General features: G+C 34.7%; 1 protein-coding gene across 1 annotated transcript in view; it reads left to right on the top strand.

Annotated features, from left to right (window-relative positions):
- The first annotated feature begins 1698 nt into the window (after nucleotides 1-1698).
- The window catches only part of LOC110037501, a 46058-nt gene continuing 20178 nt past the window's right edge, over nucleotides 1699-27578 (top strand). The window contains exons 1-5 of the mRNA XM_020742160.1: nucleotides 1699-2194; nucleotides 2248-2385; nucleotides 18398-18538; nucleotides 18635-18748; nucleotides 18831-19004. Coding sequence (XP_020597819.1) covers nucleotides 1808-2194; nucleotides 2248-2385; nucleotides 18398-18538; nucleotides 18635-18748; nucleotides 18831-19004 — 954 coding nt within the window. The 5' untranslated portion in view covers nucleotides 1699-1807. The remainder of the gene's footprint in view (nucleotides 2195-2247; nucleotides 2386-18397; nucleotides 18539-18634; nucleotides 18749-18830; nucleotides 19005-27578) is intronic.

Genomic DNA, 27578 nt, shown 5'->3' with positions numbered 1-27578 from the left:
AAATCATTCTTAAAGAGAATAAAACTTTTTTATGAAATAAATGCAATTTCAAACCTAGAAACCGGAACCAGATAGAAACAAATCAGAGGCTCCTCATGTGGATTAAAATCCACAATCCATTTTAAAATCTTCATTCCAAGCCTCTCAATCTGCACAACTTACTTGGCAAAGAGAAGAGCATAATCTTTTTTCTTCTCCAAGTTAATCTTCAAATTTCTACCATCAATCAAGCCTACATTTTAGTTACACGCTAACTTAAGCTCAGCAAAGACTCTACGAATTACCTCAATCATCAGGTGGTCATATGTAAATTTTCCAATTAATGTAAATTTCATTGGTTCTACATGCAAAGAAGTTTCTGCTTCGCTATACAACAACGCCAGTTTTCCATTCTTCTTAGTAACTCTTTTGATAAAACCATCCATCTTATCTTCACACAAATTCACCCTAAAAGAGACAAGAAACAAACAATTATTAGCCGGAACAAGATTGGTAGAGTTCCTACCAATGACTGCCTCAAGGAAGGAAGGCCGATTAAGTAAATCTGCCATCACTAATAAAAGAAAATCCCACACAAGACCAAGCAAGCACCAACTCAGAAAACCAATTGAAAGTATGAAGAAAATAAATAAAGAAACACTCAACAAATCTCTTCTAGGTCACCAAGAAGTTACCATCGCCCTGAGGAAACCCGCGCTCCATCGTCTCTCCACACATTGAGATAAACTTAACACATGAAAGTTTTTCAAGTTCACATAAATAACACATGACAAAATACTTAACATAAAAGAGGACTACACATGGAAAATCAGCACATAATGTAGAATGCACATATTGAGAAATTTTGACATGGAAGTTAATAATTTAATAATTATAAACTTATTAATATTTAGTTTCAATTAATGATTTAATTAATTAACTTATGCTTATAAAATTTTAATATTAAATCGACTTAAGTAACTTAAAAATTAATCAATTAGACCCATAATAATTCAAAAAAAAAATCATTTAATTAATTAACTTAATAATTAAAATCTGATTAATAATTTAACTTAAGAAAATATTAATAATTTAATTAATTAACTTAATAATTATATAGTTTAATTTATAAACTTAATAAAGTAAAATTTTTAATTAATTAATAATTTCAATTAATAAATTAGTTAATTAACATAATTGACTTAATAATTATAAACTTATTAATAATTTAATTTTAATTAGTAACTATAAAATTAAAATAATTAATTAATAATAATAATATTTATTTAATTCCTAACCTAACATTTTTTGTACTTTTTATTTTAAAAAACATATAAATCATAACAATACCAAAGATGTTTTTCTAAAAATAAAAATAGTAAATAGAAAACAGAACAAAAAGTTAAACAGACTAAAAATAAAAATAAAAAATGATTCAAAATAAGAACATAGTTAATAATTTCTTAAATCCAGTCAAAGACTAAGAAAATAAGAATTAAATCCAATTTTTTCTTAAATTTAATTTTCTCAGGTTCTATCTTCTTTCTGAAGTGTTTGTCACTTATATAATATAAATCTAGATTTAATAAATAAATCTGACAATGATATGAATTTATTCGGCTCTTATACATGAGAAGAATCATCCCAATGTCAATTAATGTCAATTTAATAAATTTGAATTTACCGAATTTTATAAATAAATAATAAATCAAAATTGCACGCAAACACCGCCTTAGAAAGCATACAATTAGTCGGAGCTATCCTGGGCGAAGAAGTGGAGGAGAGGAAGCTAGGAGACGTTTCGCCTTCTCTGTCCTCCCTCTCTCTCATGGCGGTCATCAATACCGTAGCCTTTCAGAGGTTCTTTTCCCTCCCCAACTCCACCTCCACCCTCATCACGTCAAAGTCTTCTGTTGCTCTTCCGTCGTCTTTCTCCTTCTGCATCAGAATCGCCACCAACGCAACTGCTGGAGCTCGCAAGTCCCGGCCGCCGCCAACTGCTGTGTCGATCAATGACGAAATCGACGTCATCCCCATCCCTAGCGGAGTCGTGACGGATGAGCTGGGTGGGATTGCCCCTCTAATAAACAGGGAAAGTGAGGAGATACAAAGCAGGCTTGATCAGCCCGGGCCAAGTGCTAGCCAGATTATGGGATTGGCTTTCGAAAGCCAGGCTGGCGGAGTTGGGGAAGGAGGAGTGGGTTTCTCGACGTCTCTTTCGAAAGCCAGGCTGGCGGAGTTGGGGAAGGAGTGGGTTTCTCGACGTCGTCCTTGCCTTCTGGTTCTCCCATAGAAGGGGAAATCCAGAATAAAGTTGTCGATCGGGTCATCAACGCTTCCATCGTGCTTGCAGCTGGTTCATTCGCCATCACGAAGATGCTCACGGTCGATAGTGATTACTGGCATGTGGGTCATCTTGATCTTCTGTTTGTCATGATTCAGCTTTCGTTGCTTTTATTCGTGAATCACGTGCATCCCATTTAGTTATTTCACTAATTTTCATAAATTTTTCACACCATCGAAAAGGGATTGGGATTTGGGATTATTCGCATGCCAGGTGGGACTGTTTCCATATCTTGAATTTTCTCCTCCCCGTTTTCCTTTTTGACTTGAACCTGAATTGTGCGCGTTCCACGTAAACTTTCCTGTCACTGGAATTTATATACTCTGTCCAAGATGGCCGCTATGTGTTTCACTTGGGAATTGTGGGTGGATATCTTAGTGTTCAAAACTTTTCAAGTGGTGTGCGGTAGAAACAATGAACACTAAAACGCTAGCATGTGTTGTGGTACTCATTGAATGAGTGCACTCCACACCTATTGATCTACTATAAGTCAGGGAAGCTTATCGTTAAAATTTTACATATACTTAATGCCACCATTCGCTCATGGAATTTATTCATCTATGCGAATCATATAAAGTTATATCTGATAAAGGAAATTTTCCTTAGGTTGCCATGTTTATATCTTGTGACTCATGTTTTGCAAATGTTTTAATCTTTTCATGTTAAAGAGTCTATCTGTATTTAGGAAAATTTAACTCTATGCATGACTAAGTTTTTGCCATATACATTATGTTTTAACTTTAAGAAAATATGACTTTTTTTTTTCAACGCCTACATGATGTATGCTTTCTTCTTCTGATATGAACGTCCACCACAATGGTGATTGAGTGATTTTTTTGTGTGGAATTATTTTCTTACTTTTTATATTTTTTTCTGTAGTAATGGTATTTGGCAAATGATATTTGAAATGAAGAAAATGTTGGCTTAGAATGATATTAATGAATTGCAATAGAGGACTTACATGAGATCAATTTTCTATCTGACCTTTTGAAAATAGTAATATGCAAACTAGATATTTGAATTCTCATAGATGTTCTCATTATACTGAATATACAGTTTATGGGGTTAAAATTTCTAGAAAGAAAATTATTTTACGGTTAATTACATTATGGCGATGCCTTACCAAACTCACAATCAAGAAATCTTATGTTTTTTTTTTTTTTTTTACAACGTTAATTGATCCCTTTTAATTAAGAATATAAGGATTCAAAATAAAGATAAATCGAAATTTATGAGCAATAACCGATGACAAATAGGCAATCCTTTATATTTGAAGTACGGAGAAATCCTTAAACATTATAAGGCTCATGATGTTGAGATTTTTGACGTGGTGAAGGGTATGAGTAAATCCTTAGAATGTGGAAGCATAATCATAAGATTTTGATCAAAATTATTTTAAGTCTTGAATGAGGTTGTTCTTTCTGTAAGAAACAAATTTCTTTAATTTAATGAACAGTAATTTTGGCATGCCACTCAATAGAATGATAGCAAAGAAAGATAACTTGAAAGTTGATGAGATTTTTATTTTGGAACCTTGAACATTGTTTGGATCATTAGAAAAGTCTTGAGCTATAGCTCGAAGAAGCTGTTGGAAAATGACTATGTGGCATAACCTTGGGGCTAATAATCAAAAGAAATGGGAAAAGAAATGTATCCCAAGGGATGAGAAAGCCCTAAGGATTTGATTGATTAACTTAGAAGATATGATGTCAATCATTGTAAAAAAATAGGAAGCGATGTCTATCATTAGGAGAAAGACTAACCTAAAGGGCATGCTTTGAACTGAAAGATAGGTTGACTAATCCTCAAGGAAGGGAGGACTAACCTAAGAGATAGGACGACCCCGATCAATAACCCAAGTCGTCTGTTTTCCCAAGACGTCTGTTTTCCCAAGTCATCATTAGCTTTTAGTCTATTTGTCAAATAAGATGAGCATATTTTTCTATCCAGAGGATCATTGCCAATAACAGTGGGTTACATTGTCCAAACTAATCTTGTAGGTTTGGAGGCGTAAGGGGACCTAATCATTGGTTGATAGACTGGACTTGTAGTCCACAACCACTAAATTGGAGAAGCCTAATAAAGGCTTTAGATCCTAAAGAATGGGAGTATTCTAAATTGTGGAGAATTCTACAGATTGAGACTTACAACATGACCTTATTAGTGATCATTAGTACAGAAATGTAGGACTTACATCTTGCCTCATTAGAATTGCCACCAACCAACCTAATAGTTGGGTAATGGGAAGTTTGTCAAACTTAAATGAACGAGAGACAAACCACCTCAGAGTTGTCTAGATGGAAGAGAGGAATGTTTGTGAAGTATATGTGCCTATGTCATTTGTTTTAAAATGAATTATATAAAATATGCATAATCTAAGATCTAATATACATTAATAATACTGTAAGTTGAGATATCAATTGTCTATGTCTGACATGACTAACCAAATATTCAATCATCGCTCCTATTAAAAGCATGGGTTAGTTGTACTTTCATTTTCTTAGAAAACAGGTTTTGGAGAGGAATAATTGTCTTGATCATACTATTCACATGTTTGGTATATATATATAGAAAAAGCCCAAGGGCTAATATATTAAAGCGGAAAACATATAGAAATGTTGTATGAGATGACCTAAAAGAAAGCCAAACTCACACAATACAACGCACACAAATCTCAAATAAAACAAATATACATAAAGTTAAAAAATCAAAAAGCCACCAAAGGGCACAAAAGTGCTAGGGACGTCCCAGTTTAGTCCTCTCTCTGCCTCTAGATCTCGGAAGTGAGCCGACTAACAAATTGGTAAGGTGAGTACCATTGCTTGAAATAACCAAAGTATCATCCATCAGATTCTTAAGCTCAAGTAAGTCTCCATTCTTCTTTCTCTTCTTTCTCTTCAAAACATATAGAAATGTTGTATGAGATGGCCTAAAAGAAAGCCAAACTCACACAATACAACACACACAAATCTCAAATAAAGCAAATATACATAAAGTTAAAAAATCAAAAAGCCACCAAAGGGCGCAAAAGTGCTAGGGACGTCCCAGTTTAGTCCTCTCTCTGCCTCTAGATCTCGGAAGTGAGCCGACTAACAAATTGGTAAGGTGAGTACCATTGCTTGAAATAACCAAAGTATCATCCATCAGATTCTTAAGCTCAAGTAGGTCTCCATTCTTCTTTCTCTTCTTTCTCTCCAAAACATATAGAAATGTTGTATGAGATGGCCTAAAAGAAAGCCAAACTCACACAATACAACACACACAAATCTCAAATAAAGCAAATATACATAAAGTTAAAAAATCAAAAAGCCACCAAAGGGCGCAAAAGTGCTAGGGACGTCCCAGTTTAGTCCTCTCTCTGCCTCTAGATCTCGGAAGTGAGCCGACTAACAAATTGGTAAGGTGAGTACCATTGCTTGAAATAACCAAAGTATCATCCATCAGATTCTTAAGCTCAAGTAGGTCTCCATTCTTCTTTCTCTTGGATGTGTAGACCTGTCATTCCTCATCCGTTGATTGACTCATATGATCAATAGATTGTTCCAAAGTTGGTCGGACAGATGTAGGCTGTTGCACATCATGATCCCCATAAGCCAGAGTAACATTAACAGCTTGCTCGACCTGATGAGGTGGTAGTGAAGCAGTAGAAGTATTGCCATCTGTAATATCGATGATAGGTTCTAGGGCAGGTGGGGTCTGAAGAATCTCCCTCTCCCTCACGATAGGAGGTTCCAGAAGCGGAGGGAGCTACAATATTGTGTGGGGACTGAATGATTGTCATATCTCCTGCGAGAATAGTGACATCTTCAGGGGTATCCTTTTGATGATCAATAATGTCAATAACTTGGAGCTGATTAGGAGGAGATGAATTCACTGCCTCTGGCGGAACAATATCTTTTTTTGGTCTGAGACGGATTGGTCTAAGGTGAGGATGTAGATGATGGCATTGAGAACTGGAGTGGCCAAACATACGACAGTTCAAACAATATGAAGGAAAAAGACTCAATCACTATCTTTTGCCAATATCCATGGTGTTGTGTGCCCAACCAAATTTCCTCAGAAGCGGATGAAGAGATGTCTCTTTCAACAAGTACTCTGACTTCATATGGACTGAAAAGATTAAAAGTAGGAATGTCCGTTTTGAGTGGCTTACCATAAGCTGAGACAATAGAGTACAACATTTTTTGAGTAAATAATAAAATTTCATACCAGAAAGACGAATCTAAATTGAAATGATTGGTGGCTCCGTCTGTGGGTCAAAATCCACAGACATTTCAGAATCTTCATTGCTCTATTATCAATCAAGATTATTCTTCTAGCAAATAATCACGTGTAATTCTCATCATTATTTAGTTGTATAAGAATGTATCTTCCATCTAACAGTCTAATTTTTCACTCCCCAACAAGGTGTATAAGCTCAAATTCCTTACTAATTAGCTCCATTTTGGGATGGTCATACATAAATTTTCCTACCAAATTCAGTCGACAGGAGGAAACAAGTTGAATGCCTTCAGCTTTTATAAAAAAGATTACAGAATTCTCATTCTTCCTATCAGGTTTCTTGATGTCCTCTGCCCACTCAAACGAATGAGGAAAAGAGCATGATTTAAGTGCTAACACGATTTAGGAGTACTTGAGGCGTGGACACCCGCAAGGGCAGCAACATACAATCTGTCCGAAGCCATCCCAAATAGTGGAGGTGTGGCGTTAAGAACAGTGAAGAAAGCAAAGCAGAGAGCAAAATCCAAATCCAGAATAGGGAGCAGTAGCGGAAACCCTTCCGTGAAGCCCCTGTGATTTCAGCTCGAGCCCGAGGATTGCAAGCAGCGTGGAAGAAGACGAGAGGCGACGATGACGAAGGAAAGGAGAGCGGCAGACCTTGCAGATGGCGTCGATGAGGAGGAAAGACTGCGACGACTTTCCAAAACGACGATGACGAAGAAGGGACGCCGGAGAAGATGCAGCGAATAGAGAAGAGGATCCAATGCGATAGCTCGTCGTAACAGTTGCTAGGGTTCGCCATGAGGTGAAACTCTAGCAGAGCCGAGAGTGGAGGAAGACGACACCATCAATATATATATATATATAGGGAAAAACAAATCCTCTTATTTTATAAACTTATCAAATATATCTAACCTAAATTAGGAAAGAAATAATTTTGAAATAAAAAATAAAATAACTTAGAATAGAAAGACAATAAACTATTCAAGAGTTTCTCAAGCTCTCCAGATCATATCTTCCGGGATCTTCTTAGATTTCCTCTAGAATCATCTTAGATTTCCTTCAGAATCTTTTCAGATTTCACACTCCTCAACCTGGGTTGTAGATGCTATAGAGTTTAAACTTGATATTGAACAATGAGAAGGTGTATAATGGAAGATGTTTGGTGAAGACGTCAACAACTTGTTGGTTTGTCGGGATGTAGCTTAGCTGTATAATTCCCTCGTTAATCTTTTAAGAGATGAAGTGTCTATTAATTTCATTAAGCTTGGTCCGATTATGATGCACATGATTTTTGACAATATTGATATCTGTTTGACTGTCACAAAACATATGTATAGGCCTATTGGAGGTATATCTCGGTTCCTTTAACAATTTCAGAATCCAGATTCCTTCACAGATTCCCAAGGGGCGTTCTTTGTAATCTGATTTTTCACTGCATCAGAAACAACCACTTCTTACAACACCTTACAATAAGAAGCATTTCTGGCGCTGCACACCCGTGCCTAGATGGCACCCTCGCTCTTGCCTATAAATAGTGCGGTGTCCTTGCCCATATGTGGCACAGCAGCACCTGGGTTTGCAGCTGCCCCACACCGCATTTCAGGCACATATGCTTCTAGTTTTCTCTTTTGATTCTATTTAAAGCTTTGATTTATGCGATGAAGGTTATTACTCTCGCATGCGGTGATTCGACAAGGTTTTCGTGAAGTAGAGAAGAGTTGATGAGGATTTCAATGTGCAATCTCTCTTGTGAGAGGAATAGTTTGGAATAAAGTCCAATAAGTTCCATTAATAATATAGAGGAGATTCAAGTGAGTGTTTTTGTACATTTCTAGTTTTTCATATTGAAGTTTTTTTGGTGGCGCGGCTTTGTGGTCTTTTTTTCGTTATCTTATTTTTTAACGTTAAATCTTGGTATGTTTTTTCTGGAATTGTTTTGTTGTGTTTTTGTTAAATTTATTTTATTTCATATTTTTTTGAATTTTTGTGATTCGATTTCGTGGCGTGGTTTTGATTTCTAATTAATTTAAACACTAGAAATATGTATAGTAACATCTCAATAAGGGTTTCAGAACATTTTTTAATTCTAGTGAGTGTAATGATCGACGAAGTAAAATGCAAAAATGGAGAAGTTCAACGGGTCAAACTTTACGTTATGAAGGATGCAATTGGTGGATTTGTTGTATCAGAAAAAAAATATATCTACCATTGTAATGAATCACCAAAAGCCTTAGTCTATGATTATGGAGGAATGAGAAGTACTGGATCGAATAATCATAGTTTTGATTTATTTGTCACTTTCTTAGTCAGTTGAATTCAATATAATGAATAAGAAAATTTTCTACTTTAAGGTTTTTTTTTGACAAAGTTATTCAACATGACTATGGTGGAAGACAGCTCAGTGACAGAACATCTGAACAATTTCAACACTGTAATAAGTCAAGTGTATTCTATAAGATCAAACTTTATGATGGGGTCAGAGCACTATTAGTTTTATCGTCATTGCCAGATAGTTGAGATTTTTTGGTCATGATGATGAGTAACTTTTCAGGGAATATGAAGTTGAATTTCAATGACATGATTAGGTTGGTGCTGAATGAAAATGTTCGCAAATGGCAACGAATAGTGAATCATGAGTCTGTGTTGAATGTTGAAAACAAAGGACTGAATCTGGATAAAAATATGGGAAGAGATAAATTCAAGTTCAGAAGAAGAAAGTTCAGGTCAAACAAAAGAAATGACAAAAAAGTATTGGAATTGCAGAAAGAAATGAAATTTCAAGAAGGATTGTAAAGCACAAAGTAAAGCTAGTGGTGGAGGAAAAAAATTAAATCTCTCTATAAATGCCCTATAATCGAAATCAAAGATTAATCGTCAGTGTTAGCCCTAATCAACACAGAATCATGGAAAGTAGATTCAGATTTTTTTTTACCCATGCTCTAATAGAGAGGTGTTAAAAAAGTACACTCTGAGTGATTTAGAGATGGTTTATTTGGGAGACAACAAGGTCTGTACTATTGTGGAAAAGAGTGATGTGGATGTCAAATTGCTGAATGAAATAGTAGTGTTGCGTACTGAAGTCTGACATATTTCAAGTTGAAGAGAAATCTCATCCCTGTGAGCCAGCTGACAAAGTCAGAGTTCATGACCACTTTCACAGGTGATTTGTGGAAGGTGACTAGAGGCAATGATGATTGCTCGGGGAAACATTAAAGGTACTCTTTACCTAATCAATGAAATGATATATTTCATTGATGTTGTTGGAATCAAAATGGATGCAGGTCTTTGGCACCATAAGCTTGAACGAGAAAGGTATGAAGTCTCCACTTTTTTAAAAATAAACTTCAGGACATGAAATCAATATATTTGAATTTATGTTTAAATCCGGACCGTAAGCAGAAACATTTTTTGCAAATTTACCCTTACATCATATGTTGGTTTATCTGGATGGTTCGTAATGACATTATTCATGAAGGTAAGACCATTCAGAATATGATCGTCTTTACTAATATCATTATCTACATTAATAAACTGTGGAGAATAAGGAGTTTTAAAAAAAGTTTCTTTTCAGACATCAATTATTTTCTTTCTTTAGGATATACGAATTTGGATGAGAGGAGGCTCCCTCACGACATACGAATTTGGATGAGAGGAGACTCTCTCATCCACCGATCTTGGTTAGATGGCGGCCACCTCCTAGGGGCTGGATAAAGTTTAACACGGATGTGAGTTGGAAAACCAACAGTGTTGGATGTGGGGGCACTACTAGGAACTATGCAGGGAACTATATTCTTTTCTTTTCATCTCCTTCTTATGCAGATACTCCTATAGAGGCTGAGGCTCAAGTTATTTTAACGGTTGCTATTATGACTCAATTTCTCAGCTGGCAGTTTATTATTTTTGAATGTGATAATCGTATCTTGGTTGATATTTTGGCAAATGGTGCCAACGCCCCTTGGGATATACTTTATTATATAAAGAAGATTAAAGACTTAATCTCAAATATGAATGTCATGTGGAGTTTCAATCACCGGGAGGGTAATCAACTCGCTAATTGGCTTGCTAATTTAGGTAGTTCCACTTATATTTGTAGGGTGGGATCTACCCCCCCTTCATTACACACTCTGCTGGTTGGTGACAACATCAATGCTTCTTATATTTGAAGGGATGTTTCCTCTTAAATCAATTTCTTTACCTGGGTGGTAGGCTCTTTTTTGGCTTGTATTTACTCCTATTTATTTACTCTGGGTGCTTTGATTGCTTGGCTTTGTGTGGAGCAGGCAGCATATATATTTACTTCACATGGTGGATGGTTTTATAATACTAGCATGGAGGCTCAGGGCTCCTTTGCTACATATTAGGAGGCCCAGGGATCCTTACTTTGGCTATGTTTTGGTGGCATTGGAGTTGGGTCTTACGTCGGATTTTGGCTGGGGGGGTTTAGTGGAGATACGACATATAGGATTTGCAGTAATTTTTCTGGATTCACGATTGAGATTGGGTATTGGAGGTTAAGGGTCTGTTTGGGTTTGTTGTAGCTTATTGAATAATTTGCTAATAAGCTGATTAAAAATAATCTGCTGATAAGCTAGGTGAGGCAGCTGTTATAAATTTTTATTTTATTGGAAAAGTCAGACCGCAGCCAGAAAGCTGCCACCGCACCTAGACAGGTGTGGTGTGAAAACGCTGTTTTCACCGTTTTTAAAACGCATAAGCTGTCAAAACGAATTTTACCCAAACAGCTCAGGTGCGTTTCCAAAACTCCACCGCACCAAATAAGCTGTCTTAAACGGACCCTAAGTATATTGCTCCAGCTTTACCTTTTTTCTGTAAACGGGCTTGATATCTTTGATTTGGAGGCTCATGGCTCCAAATTTATACGACTCTTCCACTCTTTCTTTAGGACTGGAAAGTGGCTCCTTATTTATGATATGCATTTCTGAAAGGGGGGTTGGATGACCGTGGAGCATTATCTTTCTTTTTTACTCACGTGTCTTCTTGCTTGTTTAGTGTTTTCACAATTTTTGAGCTGCAGGTTTTTGAATTTTGGGATTTGCTCGTTGCTGCTATTTCCAGCTGACGTCTGGTTTTGGCTTGCAACTTGTGCTAGCTTCTGCTTCATTTGTTATACATGTTCATATGGGGTATATTTCAATTTTTTGGTATACGTTTTGGTTGGATACGTGTATAGTTTGGTTTACATTTACCTTTATTTTATTTTTATTTCCTTTTTGGGTGGAGTTGTAATGCGGAAAAAGAAACCCTTAGGACTATATGTATTTTCTTTAATTTTAGCGGGGGATCCTTTTTCCCTCCAATATTTTGTAACTGCCTTTGTTATTAACGCGTAAGGAGCTATGATGAGCTCTTTCTATAAAAAAAATATGGCAACTAGAAGAAAATATCTCTCTAAAAGAAGATCAATAGTGAAGTCAAGGAAATCAGAGTTAGTGGATACTATATGAGGTTCTACTCTAGCTCAGTTCATTAAAGGTTCTCACTATTTTGTTACGTTTATTGATGATTACACCAGAATTGTATGTGCTTACTTAAAGCAAAAATCTGAAGAATTTGAAGTATTTAAGAAGTAGAAAACTATTATAGAAAATGAGACAAAAGTGCCTCAAATCAGATAATGGAGACGAGTACCATGATTGAAGTTTAGGAATTTCTGTTTTACAAAGGGGATCAAACATGAATTCACTATTTCAAGAATTTCACAACAGAATGAAGTAGTTAAGCGCATGAGTAAAACAATAACAGAGCATGTCAGGTTCATGAGACTGTATGCAGGCTTGCCAAAAAAATTTTGGGCTGAATCAATAATCATTATTATATACCTGATTAATCGTAGTCCATCAATACTTTTGAAGAAAGGCTTATCTAAAAAAGCCTGAAGTGACAGAGAGGTAAATCTATAGCATTTAAAAGTATTTGGTTTTCTTCATATGCACACGTCGATGCAGGCTCCATTTATAAGCTTGACTTAAAATCCATCAAGTGCACCTTCATTAGATGACTCAGATGAGTTTGGCTACATGATTTGAGACTATTAGAATAAAAAAATCATTTGTATCAGGGTTGTCACATTCAGTGAAAAGGAGATGTGCAAGAAAATGAGCAGAACTTAGGACTTTCTGTCAATTACATCTGAATAATCCAAGTATGTTGAGATAAAAGATACTGGTGATCAGGAGGGTGAAGAAAGAAGGAATGCTCAACTAGATGGATCTCAAGAAGTTTCTTGGTCACTAGCTACTGAAGTCAATAGGTCTAGTAGAGTGATATGACTCGTACACATGTATTCCTCTTCGTTGCACTATTGCTAACTGATAGCACTGAATCAGAGTGTTTTGAGGAGGCCACTCAAGTTGAATATTCAAGGAAGTGAGAGCTTGCCATAGATGAATAAATACAGTTTTTGGAGTCATATCGGGTGTGAGATTTGACAGTATTACTGTATGACAAAAAAACACTACACAACAAGTGAGTCTACAGTTTGAAAGATGAGTTTGGTAGCAGATGAAGATCTACATCTGAAAAAGATAGATGCAAAAAAATTTTTCTTATATAGAGATCTGGAGAAGGAATTATACATGGTGAAACCAGAGGATTATAAGATTCCAGGGAAAGAAGGTTTAGTCTGCAGGTTGAAGAAGAGTTTTATGGCTTGAAGTAGATCCCGAGACTATGATACAGGAAGTGATGTGTTCATTTCAGACTGTGTGTACAAAAAGTGCCAGACTTACCACCTTTGCTTCATCAAATAATTTAGTAATTGTTATACCTTGCTTCTTTTGTATGTGAATGACATGCTAATTGTAGAGATATATATATGGAGAAAACCAGGGACTTAAAGGAAGAATTATCAAGCGAGTTCGAGATGAATGATTTAGGTCGAACAAGAAAGATCATCGGGATGAGAATCATCAGGGATAGGAGTGCAAATATACTGAAGTTGTCTCAGAAAAAATATATCGAGAAGATCCTACAGAGGTTCAACATGAGTGAGGTAAAGTCAGTTTGTTAGGAAGTCACTTCAAGTTATCTAAGGAATTATTGCCAAAGTCTGAAGGAGAGTAAGCATAGATGGGGAGAACTCTGTATATTTCAATAGTTGGAAGTTTGATGCATATTATAATATGTTTCAAACCAAATATTGCATATACAATGAGAGTCATCGGTAGGTATCTGGGCAATCCAGATTGACAACAATGGGAGACGGTGAAGTAGATTCTTAGGTATTTGAGAGGAATATTCAGCATGAAACTTTGCTATGAAAGTGCGGGAATCAATCTTCATGGATTTAGATTTGGCAGAATATTTGGATTATAGGAGTATAACATAGTATATCTTCATTTTGGAGATATAACAGTGAATTGGGTTTTAGGACTGTAGAAGATTGTTGCACTTTTAACTACGACACATTGTTATCACTGAGGCTCGCAAAGAGATGATTTGACTACAAGGCTTTATGACAAAATTGGGCAAGGAGCATGGGATTGGAAAACTTTATAATAACAGTATGAGTGCAATTCAACTTGCTAAGAACACTGTTTTTCATACTAGGATAAAACATATTCAGTTTAAGTATCACTTTATGCGCTCTCTTGGAAGATTGACAGTTATTCTTGGAGAAGATACACAACTCAGAATCATGCGGGCATGTTGACAAAGGTGATAACTATTGATAAATTGGAGTTAGTCTTGCTTCATTTAAAGTCCATGAAGGTTGAGACTGGTGGTGACTAACAACACAGTACATGACTATGAAGATAATACAAATGGAGGTGCAGATTTGGTGATGAGGTGTTAAGGTGCAAATCAGTCGTCAAGTGAGAGATTGTTGTATAAGGAGCCTGATTGGAAGCAACAAGGAACACCCAACAACTGAAAGCTTTCTGGACGGCGCCCCTGTGCCTTGACGTTCTCCTCACGCCTGGACAGTGCCATCGCACCTGCAGACAAATAGCGCGACACACCCTTGATCATAGGCGTGCTCACCTCTGGGTCTACAATGCCCTGCGTCGTATTTCAGATGCTTATGCGTCGTGTTCCAGAGAGAGTAAAACTCTCACACCCAGGAGTGACACGGGCGTGCTGGATATGGTTATATCTTCCATTTGGGTTTAAAGCTTTCGATTCAAGCGACAAAGGCTATGACTCTTGCATGATGTGTTTCGACAAGGTTCTTGCGAAACAAAGAAGAGTTGAGGAAGATGATTTTGGCATGCAATTTCTCTTATGAATCGAGAGGAAGGGATTTAAACAAAGTTTGGTATGTTTCATTGATTGTAGAGAGATCCGAGCGAGTATTTCTTTACATTTCTAATTTTTCATGGTGGAAATTTATGACAATCCCATTATACTAAGAAAGATGTGCATCGTACAGTGCGCAAGGCACCACAAGTACAATTATATTTGTTATATAACCCATGACAAAAAAGGTAGGTATATTGGTGTGTAGAATCAAGTCTACACGATTCTATCTAAGGCAAGAAAGTCAAGCAAATGATATTTTTCTACGTAGGGTTAACAAAGATAGAAGCAACAAGATACACAAAGCAATAAAAAATATCCCCATTACTCTAAAGAAAGGCACTCATAGATGTTAAACCTATTGATGTCTATAAAGGAAAGAATATATCTTCCACTGCAACAAGAAATTTGTGCATGTTCCTTAAAATATACTCACAATAGTTTGTCGTAACAAGATAGTATTAAAATATGAGTAGTGTCTGTCAACTATGCTTAGAAAGATTTACATAATTGGTACTCTTAAGGACTTTGCTCTATAGGTGAGCATAATATGGACTCTGACTAGCATTAGTCATCACAATTAGGGCTAGACTAAAGAATATAAATTAAAAATTTTGTTTTTGGGAATCACCTAATTAGAATGTTCTACTTTATGTAGCATATCCCTACAATACATCATTGTCATTTAAGGTTTTGAAACTTGTGTGGGACTAAATTACAACATGTACAATGAAAGATCATAAAATGCATTCCATCGGTGCAGTCTCTCACTTTTATGGGACTTCATCAAGGACTTCAAATTTCGGATCATGAGAAGTTATGTGGAACTTTTGGCTAATGGGACCTTGTGGGGCCCTTAATGTGGGTAATCAACCCTTGCGAAATGCACAGGTGAGGGGCAATGGGTGTTATCTTATTTTTCATTTCATGCTTAGTGGGTCTTTTGGTATATGCCCATGCCCAACGACTAGTCGGTCCATGGTTACACTCGAGGGTGTCAGTGTGGTCTCAATTTGATGTTGCAAATTGAGGCGATATGAGTCAAGCTTGAAACACCTCTGAATAAATAGCTTGAACCAAAATGGGGGTTGACAAGTTGAACTCCAATAATCTCCATATCATAAGATTATATTTTTCTACTACTTTTTCTCGCAACGTCCGACTTTATTTTTCAAGTAAATATGATTTTATCTTATATATTTGAAAGTATCATTTTTTGTTAGAGAATTTTGCTTTTCTAGGATTAACCATGCTCGGATGGTTCACATTAAAAAAAATTCATTGGGTAGGCCAAGCTCTACTTTTCTCTTTTATTAACTCTCTTCTATAATTTTAAGGAATTTTGAGGATGGTCAAGTTCTTGCTTTGGACATTTGGATATGTTTCAACATTGCGCAATAAATTTGTGCTAATATGCCATGATTGGACATTTCAAATTGTTAAGATCCATATGAGGGTGGAGAATTGTTGTACATCTGATAAGAAATATGAGTTGAGTTTTGTAGTATTCGCTTAATTTTTTTGGCTGATAGGCTCTCCACTATTATATTACACTCAATTTGGGTGTCGCTTCACTTTCCTAACAAGTAGCACCATGGTCTATGATTTGGTTTAGATTGAATGGTTAAGAAGTTTGCAGCTTTAATAGATTTGGGTAATTTCTATTATAGTTTAAAAAGTTTCAAGAAGTGGCGACTCTTATCCGAGTTTCACATAATTGAGTGAGCTTTTGGGGGGGAGGGGGGGGTGTGGTGAAATTCATATGAGAGCGGAGAATAGTCATACAATTGATGTGATTCAAGAGTTGAATTCTTAATATAGTTACAGTGGCTCTTACCCATTAGCCTAAGCTCTTAGGTGTATGGACATTTAGCTTCTAATGTATTGTGTTTAACTTGGGTCCTTTGTTTCCCACTTCTGAATAAGAATATGAACTTGACAGTTTGTTTTCAACTTGTTGATTACATGTTGCGGTAAAACTTAGGTGCTATTTTATTGCCTTTTTGTTGCACTTCTAGCTTCTTAAGATTACCAGATAACTTGTTATTAGTAGCTGTCATCTGCTTGGTATGTAATGAACAACCTGAATTTTATGTATAGTTTCGTAAATACTATTCATTGAAGATGGATTATCTTTTTAGATTTACTACTCTTCCTACAAATCTGTTTTTTATTTGTTGATGGTGATGATCCCATTACAAAGCCCTTGAGCATAACTGCTTTATATGTTAATCATTTTACTCTTGAACATTGTGGATTTTTGTTTCTTTAGCTTCTTTGTTAAGGTGCTCCTTATTACTTTAGAAATTTCTTTTGATGTTTTGTTTTACATTTAATTTTTCTTTTGGATAAAAGGCTTACTAATTATTATGAAATTGCACTCATCATGCCTTCTTTTAAAGATAGAAATTGTGAAATCAAGAAGACATTTTGATGAAATAATCATTTCCCAATGCACCCCTCCTGCATTACAGTCTGATGAAGTTGGACTTAAGTGCATTAAATTGCTCAGATGGTATAACACAGCTAAACACTTATCAACTTTTAGTTCTTATTTTCATCGAAACAATGTGTTTTCATTCGCATATGTAGTAATAAATTTTGACATCAGCCAGTGATGTCTAATAAAGAACTATTGTTCTAGGAAGGATGTTTTGAAGTGAAAAGCGACAACTCTCAAACTCATGTATTTAAGATTTAAGGATTATATATCTTTTTAGGATACTTTTTTGGCTGCTAAGGACTAGTTTGGGATCATTTTTGTTTTTTATTTTTTGTTTTTGTTTTTATTTTTATTTTAAAAACATTTTTTTTAGTGCATTTTTTGCATTTTTTTTATTTTTTTTGTTTTAAAAACAAATTAGCTTGTTTTTAAAAATACTCAAAACATCTAAAAGTGGTTTCGAGTGATTTTAGCACAATTAAATATGTTATATTCTGCCAAATATGTTAGTTTTAAATCAAAACTTAAACAAAATAAAGTAAAAATAAAAAATAAAAACAAAAATCAAAACGATCCCAAACGGCCCCTAAGCATATTGGTTTCTTTCTACTTTATTATACAGGTGTTTTCTTGGTTCAAAATATGCTTGCACTTTCCTGACTTCGTGGCTGTGCATCCATCATATTTTTGCTTGCAATCTCTCAGATAACATGACATGTTAAAAGTCTAACTCCTTTTAGTTTCTTTTTTTGTTAGCGTGGAGCAGTTTTTATAATTACAAAAACCATCTTATTTATGAGTTTGCATACGCTCTAAATTTTGTCCGATTCATGCAGAGTTACTTATAGAAGCTCTCTTTCACTCAGTGTCTGCTAGTTTAACTCATTCCACTTTGTTTCTGTTTTCTTCGCATAAAATTAAAAGATTCTCGTCTATGAGTTGGCATGAGTTCTACATTTTCACTCTAATGCATGATCTAAACTTTGTAAAGCAGTGATTATTAGTTGGAGGATTAAGTTTTAACATCTCACATAGTTCATCGTTTCTTAATTTTGATTTGGGATTAGCCTTTCCAACTATGTTTTTTCTTTGTAGAACCTTTGCTCTTACTGTCCTTTGATAATCAACTGACACTTCTTTTACTTCAGGGTTGGACCATATATGAGATTCTCAGATATGCACCCTTGCATAACTGGGCCGCATATGAGGACGCCTTAAAAACAAACCCAGTGTTGGCTAAAATGATGATTAGTGGAGCAGTTTACTCTATAGGCGACTGGATTGCTCAGGTAAATGAAATGTTTGATCTTCAGATGACTATAAGACTTTTTTCATACTTCTCTCTAATCTTCTTTTTCTTTTTTTTCATTTTTATTTTCTTATAGTGTTATGCAGGGAAACCACTTTTTGACTTTGATCGGGCTCGCATGTTACGGTCAGGACTCACGGGATTTGCTCTTCATGGTTCTCTTTCTCATTACTACTATGAAATCTGTGAGGTGGTTATGAATTGCTTAGCATTTTACACTTAGTCATTGCAGTTATTGTTTGTAATGCTCATATGTTGCTTCTATGGTGCAGTATCTTTTTCCCTTCCACGATTGGTGGGTGGTCCCGGTTAAAGTTGCATTTGACCAAACTGTTTGGTCTGCAATTTGGAACAGCATTTATTACGTGGTCATTGGTTTCCTGCGGTTTGAGTCTCCTTCAAACATTTTCAGTGAACTGAAGGCTACCTTCTGGCCTATGTTAACTGTAAGAATCGCTAATCTTTATGTTATGTTCACTTCAATTTGTACTCTTTTTTTGATTACTTGATGTGAAGAATGGGCCAAAAAAAATGTTAAATCATTTTGAAAAATAATAATATGTATGTAACAACTGAAAATAAAACAAATAAAATAAAATTTAATCCCCCTCACCACACATGTTTGAAACAAACGTGATTTTCTTGGGAAATCATGATGAACGACTTATTCCCTTGTTTCGTTAGAACCGATGGAATAAGTCATGTGAGAGAGAAAGCGAGTGAGCAGAGGAAGAAGTAGGAGGTGAGCAGCTCCGTCTGTTCTGCGTGCAATAGAGGAAGGAAGGAGGCGAGCAGCTCACCTTTCGTGTGTCATCGACGGTCTAGGGCACAACAAGCAAAGAGGAATAAAGAGGAAGGAAGATTGAGGGTTATTATGTGATGAAGGAGGGAATCTGAGCCCCTGTTAGATCCCTTCGAGAGAAATTGTGCCCTAATTGAGTGAAGGAGGAAGGAGAGAAAGGGAAGGAGTGATGAGAAAGCGTCGAAGCCGAATGCATTGATGCTCTGAAGCAGAAGTATCGAGCAGCTCGTGCATCAATTGTGAGCAAGGAACGACTCGCGTACAGGAGGTCCCAAGCTTATAGTGGAACCATGAGGCTAGGATTTGATTTTTAATTTTTTTATTTAAGTTTTATTTTGTTTAAATTGAATTTATTAAAAAAATGTTAATACATGTGTATGCAAATGAAAATAAAAAAAATAATAAAATGAAAAAGAATCTAAATCTTGGTACTGATTATATTTAATGAATTTAATTTGAATTAAAAATAATAATAACGACTTACATGGTATAAATATATGTTTATCTATATAAATCTTAAAGACTAATTGAAAAAGATTGAGAAAATAGAAATTACATAAGATAATTAGAAATTTAAGTTAATATGTGATAATAATTTTTACTCTTAGTAAATTTGGCGGATCAACATTTTTTTGTCCAAATTTTATTAAGTTTAATTTGTTTAAAAGAAATAGTTAAATTTATATTGTGAAATGAACATAACAATTAACATATTATAGATACATTGAAGGAAAATTGCTTTATAATAATGAAATTAACTTATAATAAATGATCATACTAGATGATCCTATTTCTCTCGATTGAAACATACCAGGGGAATTTTATAAATTGAAGGAGGAATGATCATATTAGATGATACAAACTTTCAAATGCTCCTAGATTGATTTACATAAAGTTTAATTGACATGCATTTTATTTTATTTTTATTGTATTACTATATAGTTTATGAGTATAATATTCATTGACTATGCTTAGCTTACTATTATTTTAAATTAAAATTTCAGGTTTAACTATTTGATTAAAATATGAATAATAAAAGAGAAAATGTTTATAGCATATGCGAATAATTAAAAATGATGTAAATTTAACGTATTACTTCAATTTACTTTCTTCACTTGCTCTTTCATCTGTTAAATATTAATCATAAAAAATGAATATAAAAAATTTTAGTTCCCACCGTTCGACTGTCTGTATTCGCCTTTATTAACTCCAAGCTCCGGACCGAACCGTGATAGTATGTTTGATTAGATATTTTTAAACATGTTTATTTTACAAATGCTCAGCAATTTGAATCTATGCATTTTAGAAATACAAAAGTTATTTGGTTGTATGCAAGTACATGCATTGAAATATTGTTTTTAGGTTTGTTATGATAAATTTCACATGCATTGAACTATGGTGGGGCGGTGACATCACTGGCAGTGTCGCGCCCACGAGTGGCTATGGTGGGTAGTGGCGAGTAGCAGTCATAGGCGAGGGAAGGTGATGCAAAAATTAGGGATTATTTGAATCCTGAATTGTCTTCTGCGAACACACTCCGAGAGTTAGAGCTGGGAGAGAAGGATAGATTGAGTCGAAAGAGAAAATTTCTTCCTTTATTTGATGTCTGACCTCCTACTTATAGGGTTCTCGAAATGCAGCTACATAAGGAGGCAACGGTTACTGTAACCGCCCAAATAACTGAATCTTCGTGTCCGTAGAATGAAAAGTACATCATTATAAAAATAAATTAAATGACTATCGATGAACTGTTATCACTGTGTCAATTGTTATCATGGTATCGACAATTAGATCGATTCCACGAAGGATTCTGGTCAATCGGTGTAATCGCCCGACAAACTTTGGATCAGGCCGCTCGACTGATCTTCCGTCGATCAATTTTGTTGCTCGCCCAACAAGGCATCTCGAGCTTTAGCACGAAATCCCAGTCACCTAAAACTCCATCTCAACCATTCGATCCTTTAAGATTCATGCAAGCATTTTTGTTGCGTACATATTTGTTCCCCGATCTTCTTGCGCATTGATTGCGACTACTATAAAGACATAAATTATTAAGTAATAAATGATGCAGTAATAAAAAAAAATTAATTTAATAATTAATTCTTGAATTCCGTGCCTGTGAACACTATAAATAGGGGCATGAAGTTTGCGTTGTAAGGCATCTCATTCAAGTTTCTTTGAGATCCTTCGATCGACATACGGTTCGAGCTAGAAGGAATTGGATGTCCGCCTCTTAGCTTTGGAAGGCTTTCGACTTCTCGCATCTACCACAGTGGAGAAGAGAAAAAAGAAAATCATGAAGTAAAAGAAGTGATCGACACCCGAATCTGAGCCGGGTCGACTAGGTCGCTTCTTTAGAAGGGCCTGGTTGTCATGTGTCAAAGAAGTCCCATGTGTACTCTCGCTAGAAAATCCGACTTCTGGCCCAAGTATGGGATGATTGTTGAGGAGAGTCAGCGAACCACTCCACCCATTGAAAAACTAAGGGTTCTCAAGGGAGGTTGAAAGAAAAGACGGTCGTCGATTGACCTCCGTCTCCTTTGTTGAAAAAGGATGGAGGTTTCCTAGTTGAAGGAATAGACAAATTCTCTATTACCTTTTCTGAATTGAGCAAACTGATGGTATGTAGATTTTTCTCGATTTTGACATTCCTTATTAATTCCTTGACATTATTCATAATGCAGATGAGCTGGCCTCCCAGGAAACCCTTGTTAATGTGGGGTCATCAAAGAACATCATTGTTGATTCTTCTCCCAACGCTTGTAGTCAAGCCGTAATATACAATCACCGCACCTATTCAGTCGACCGGTCAAATTTTATCATGATCGATGGGCCCCTTCACCGACTCTCACCGAAAGCATTTGGAGAGTTGATACACCGAACATATATGCATTTTTAGACCCATATTTTATACTTATTTTTGATGATATTGCACCTTAATGTAATTCTTGCAGGTTGTTGATTTTTAGGACTTAAAGCAAAAATGAAGCAAAAACGATAGAATTTGGAATTAAAATGACGTTTTTGAAGAAGTACTCAATTTCGCCGCATTAAGGGTAGCGCCGACGGCGCAGAACAGCAGAACAACTGAAATTTTTACTCAGCGCCGTTTTACCCCGCCCCGACGACGCCAAAGGCGGTTCAGCCCCCGTTTCTAGAAGGTACGATGTATTTGGACGATTTTTTAAGAGTTTTTGGAGGCATCCTATGGAGAACCGACCTTGTGCTTTATATGAGGCCAAAATTTATCAGGAAAAGACTTCTTTTCGCTCCAAAACGTTCTAGCACGCTCCATTTTTGTTATTCTTCATAATCCATCTTCATTTCACCACCATATTGGAGTCTATTAATGATTTTTGTTTTATAGTATAGAGTTTGTGTGGTGAGATTGAGTGTGAAACTTTCTGTAAGAGTGTTGGAGAAGAAGAAAAGTGAGAGATCTTTTTTCTGCATTTCTAAGGAAAGACTATAAGAGATTTGTTTAAGAAAGAGTTTCAGATAAGTTTTTTTTGTTTATTAGTGTTGTATGAACTTTCGTTTATATATGAAATTTGTGTTTTGTTGTGTATTTCTCATGAAGTCTGAGTAGTTCACTTTATCTTTCTCTATATTCTGAGATTATATGGTGAAATAAAGAAATAATATGATGTGTCAATATTAAAATATAAAATAAATTGTGATGATTTTTCAACTCCGAATTTAATTTACATTTTGATCTGGCCAATTGAATTACTAAAATATGTTTGTAAAACATATGATCCGGGAAATGGAGTATGAGTTCTACAACAAAACATATGATTTCATGTAGGAGAAATTCGTTCATGAAATTAAGTGCAAATAAATAGGAAAGTATTCTTTGTTAGATGTAGAGAATTGGAGAGCCTTTAGGTTGACAGACTAAAATCTTCAATTTAGTCTTAGTATTTAAAAACTGAAGCGAGAGTTAGCCTTCAGGTGAAGGGAAGTGGGAGTTGGTATCCTTCTAGCCTAGCCACGGATTTAGGTTCTAAACCTAAGATTAGCCAATGATTTTGTATGTACATATTATAAAGCCTATTTGACACAATACATATTATAAATATTTATCTCATCTCATTTCACCAGAACCTCATTGTAATGGGAATGATGCTTTTTCACATAAGAAATCCTCTTTACATAAACATAGTTAGTAGATTAGTATTTACTTTTTAAACTTTGCATTTCTATTTTGCTAATAGTTAAGTACTTTAGTTTTGATAGCATCTCAACATTCAAAATTATTGACAGTGATTTCGTTTGATTTTCTGTAAATTTCCTAGTAAAACTTATCATTACCAATTTACACCTTTCCTGTGGGATCGATATTTGGGGCTTAAATATAAAGTCATTTATTACTTGATAATGATACGTATACTTGCGTAGAATCACATTATTAATTGTCTATAATTATGTATATATTTTACACAACTTACTTTTCATACAAGGATCAAGTTTTTGGCGCCATTGCGTAGGGAAGGTAACGATTAAATTTAGGTAAATTAAATAGTTTTGATAAATTAGAAAAGTTAGAGATAATATATATACTATAAAAATATATAATAATAAAAAAAATCAAAATATAAAAAAAATCAAAAATCCAAAAAGAAATTTAATTTAGAGTATTTTTTAAAAAAAAAGAATTTTACTTTGCTTACTTTATTTGTTTATTCGAAATATTGGATTTGAATGTTTAGTACCTTACGATTAAAAGTTAGAACGTACTATTAGAAAAATTCGAAAACAACAAAGAGAAATTAAAAATTTAAAAGAATTGACAAATAACTTAGAAAATCTAATAAATGAGAATCGACAAAGACCTTTAAAAGATTATGCGAATCCGACATCAGATGGACTTCACTTAACTATTCAAAATCTTGATGTTGCTGCTAATTCATTTAAGTTTAAACCTGCTATCATCCAAATGGTACAAAATAATCAGTTTGGAGGAACACCTACTGAAGATCCTAACTTACATCCTAACTTACATCTTGCTAGTTTTTCATTTTGCTACTTTTCTTGAAATTTATGCTACTTTTAAATATGGAGTGCTAATGATGTTGTTAGACTTAGACTTTTCCTTTTTTCATTAAGGGATAAAACCAAGGCTTGGTTAAATTCATTAGCACCTGGATTTTATTAGAACTTGGGGAAAACTATTACAAAAATTTTTGGCTAAATATTTTTTACCATAAAAAATCGCTAAGCTTAAAAATGATATTACATTTTTTTGTCAGTTTGAAGGGGAATCGATATATGAAGCCTCGGAAAGATTTAAAGATCTTCGAAATGTCCACATCATGCTTTGACAGATTGGTTAATAATTCAAACATTTTACAATGGATTAGTAGAATCACTAAGATCTATTATAGATGCTGCTGCGGGTTGATCATTAATGTCAAAACCTTTTGATGAAACATATTTTTTAATTGAAGAAATGACTAAGAAATGAATAATTGTCATCTGAAAGGGTAAATCCTAAGAGAGTAGCCAGCATTCATGGAGAGTAGCCAGCAAGAGAGTAGCCAGCATTCATGATTCTGATGCAATGTTTATTTTGGCATCTCAAATTGCTGCTATTTCTAAAAAGATTGATCAAATAGGAGTGAACTGTTTTCAAATAACCTCAATATTCGAAGAAAATTCACTAGGACATATTATTGATACTCAACCATCTTATGAAACTTTAAATGCTATAAATAATCAAAATAATAATCTCTATTCTAACTATTTTAACCTTGGATGGAAAAATCACCCTAATTTTAGTTGGAATAATTATAACAATTCGGTAAATTTATCCGGAAATCTGAATAATTAAGGAAATCCTAATTTTTGACCTTATTATCCTCTAAGATTTAACTCCAATCCTAACCCACAAGTCAAGGAAAAGAAGTTGACAATGGTAGAAATGATGTTGAATATGGGAAATCAAATACAAAATCAAGGGGCTGTTGTTAGAAATATTGAAAATCAATTAGGACATATTGCTACTGCACTTAGTAACAGGCCTTCTGGAATTCTTCTGAGTACTTTCTTCTTACTGTGGAAGTTAATCCAAAATATCAAAATAAAGAGCAAATTAAAGCTATTCAATTACGAAGTAGAAAAGAAGTTGAAACAAGGATCCAAAGAGAAACTGAAGTTGATGAAGAGGAAGAAATGGAAAATGATCAACATGAAAATGAACAAACACAGATTCCTTTAGAAAAATCATTACCTCTGTTTTCTCAAAGACTGAAGCAGAAAAATAAAGATAAACAATTTACAAAATTTTTGGAAATCCTTAGAAAATTAACGATAAATATTCTTTTTTGTTGAAGCTTTGGAACAAGTGTTAAGTTATGTGAAATTTATGAAGTATGTACTAAATAAGAAAAGAAAGTTTACAAATCACGAAACGTTGCACTCAGTGAATGGTATTGTTATTATTCAGAAAAAGCTTCCTGAAAAATTAAAAGATCTTGGTAGTTTTACTATACCTTGTGCAATTGGTGAAAAATTTTATGTTGGATAGATTGACTGAGAATAAATATTATTGTTTTTTATATGAATATACCGGTTATAATCAAATTCCAATTACTCCAGAGGATCAAGAGAAAACAACATTTACAAGCCCATATGGATCATTTGTTTTTCGTAGAATGTTTTTTGGACTATGCAATGTACCTGCAACATTTCAAAGATGCATGATGTCAATTTTTACCAATTTTATAGAATATGGAATGGAAGTGTTTATGGAGGTGTTTTTAAAGCCCTAAAAACTTCCTAGGACGCCTAAAAACTTCTTATTTTTGGATTTCATGGCTTCCAATTCCAGAAATACTTCAAGGTATGAAGTTTTCAATAGAAGATAATTTATTAGATAAAAGATAATTTATTAGTTTCGACGCGCAGAGATTATACGATAAAGTTATTACGAAGAAGAGATTGATCAAGGAAATAAGATTTGTTAATCATTAATTGATCAATCCAAGTGCTCCAGTTGACAAGATCATTTTGCGAAGGCGATGGGAAGTTTTGTGTTACACTACAGCTGCGGTAATTCTGCCTGTAGTGAAGGAGTTCAATGCAAATCTATATGGAATTACCCAAGAAGTTGTCTTCGTACGAGGTAAGGCTATATCATTTACTTCTGCGAGGATTAATAAACTGTATATGATAGAAATTGTTCCAATCTGTCATTATACTCATGCAAGATGTTTATAATTTTCTGACAGATGAAAGTGATATGTGGAAAGTACGAGATTAATAATATATTAGTTTTCCTGCTTTATCACTTAATCCAATTTCGAAGCAGTGACATTTCTTTATTTGTGCAAAATTGTTCCCTACTATGAAGATTAGTAAAGTCACCGAGGAAAGTGCTATTTTAAAATACTGTATTCAAATGGAAAAATCTATTGATATAAGATCAATCATATTTAAATCTGTTATGAGGAATGGGTCAATTTATGGACTTGGGCATCATTCTACAAATTTTCTGATTTGCAGTCCTTTGCAGTCCAGCCCAAGTGCCATATGAAAGTTGGGAAAAAGTTTTATTTCCATGGAAGCCCATGATCCCTATTGATGATCAGTATGTTGGTAATGGAAATGAAGCACTAAATGATATTATGAATCATTCTTCGCATGTTTCAACTCCATTAATACCACCAACATTAGGAAGTTCGCTTGTTTTGGAGAAGAAATTGAAGGAAATTGAAAGGGAACTTCAGAGTATTATGAATACAGTGGGAGATCTAAAGTATCTTTTTGATCACCTTGATTGGAGAATGAAAGAAAATTTTGAGGAGGCTTTAAAGAAAACTAAGGGTGTAAAGTCTGTAGGACCTGATGACATCCCAATTGAAGTTGGGAGATTTGGGAGTTTTTTGGCTTACTAAACTCTTTAATATTATTTTAAAAACTAAAAAGATGCCGGAGGAGTGGAGGAAGAGTATTTTGGTCCCCTTTTTAAGAATAAAGGGGATGCACAAGAGTGTGCAAATTATAAAGGAATTAAGTTGATGTGTCATACTTTAAAATTATGGGAGAGAGTAATTGAACATATGTTAAGACACTTCACAAAAATTTCTCATAATCAATTTGGATTTATGCCGGGCAGGTCTACTATGGAAGCTATACATTTATTGAGAGGTTTGATGGAGAAGTTCAGAGATAATAAGGAGAATTTACATTTGATTTTTATTGATTTAGAAAAAGC

This window comes from Phalaenopsis equestris, unplaced genomic scaffold (genome assembly GCF_001263595.1).
Source record: "Phalaenopsis equestris unplaced genomic scaffold, ASM126359v1 Scaffold220379, whole genome shotgun sequence".
NCBI lineage: Eukaryota > Viridiplantae > Streptophyta > Magnoliopsida > Asparagales > Orchidaceae > Phalaenopsis > Phalaenopsis equestris.
The sequence above is the reverse complement of the archived record's forward strand: the minus strand, read 5'-3'. Positions and strand labels throughout refer to the sequence as shown.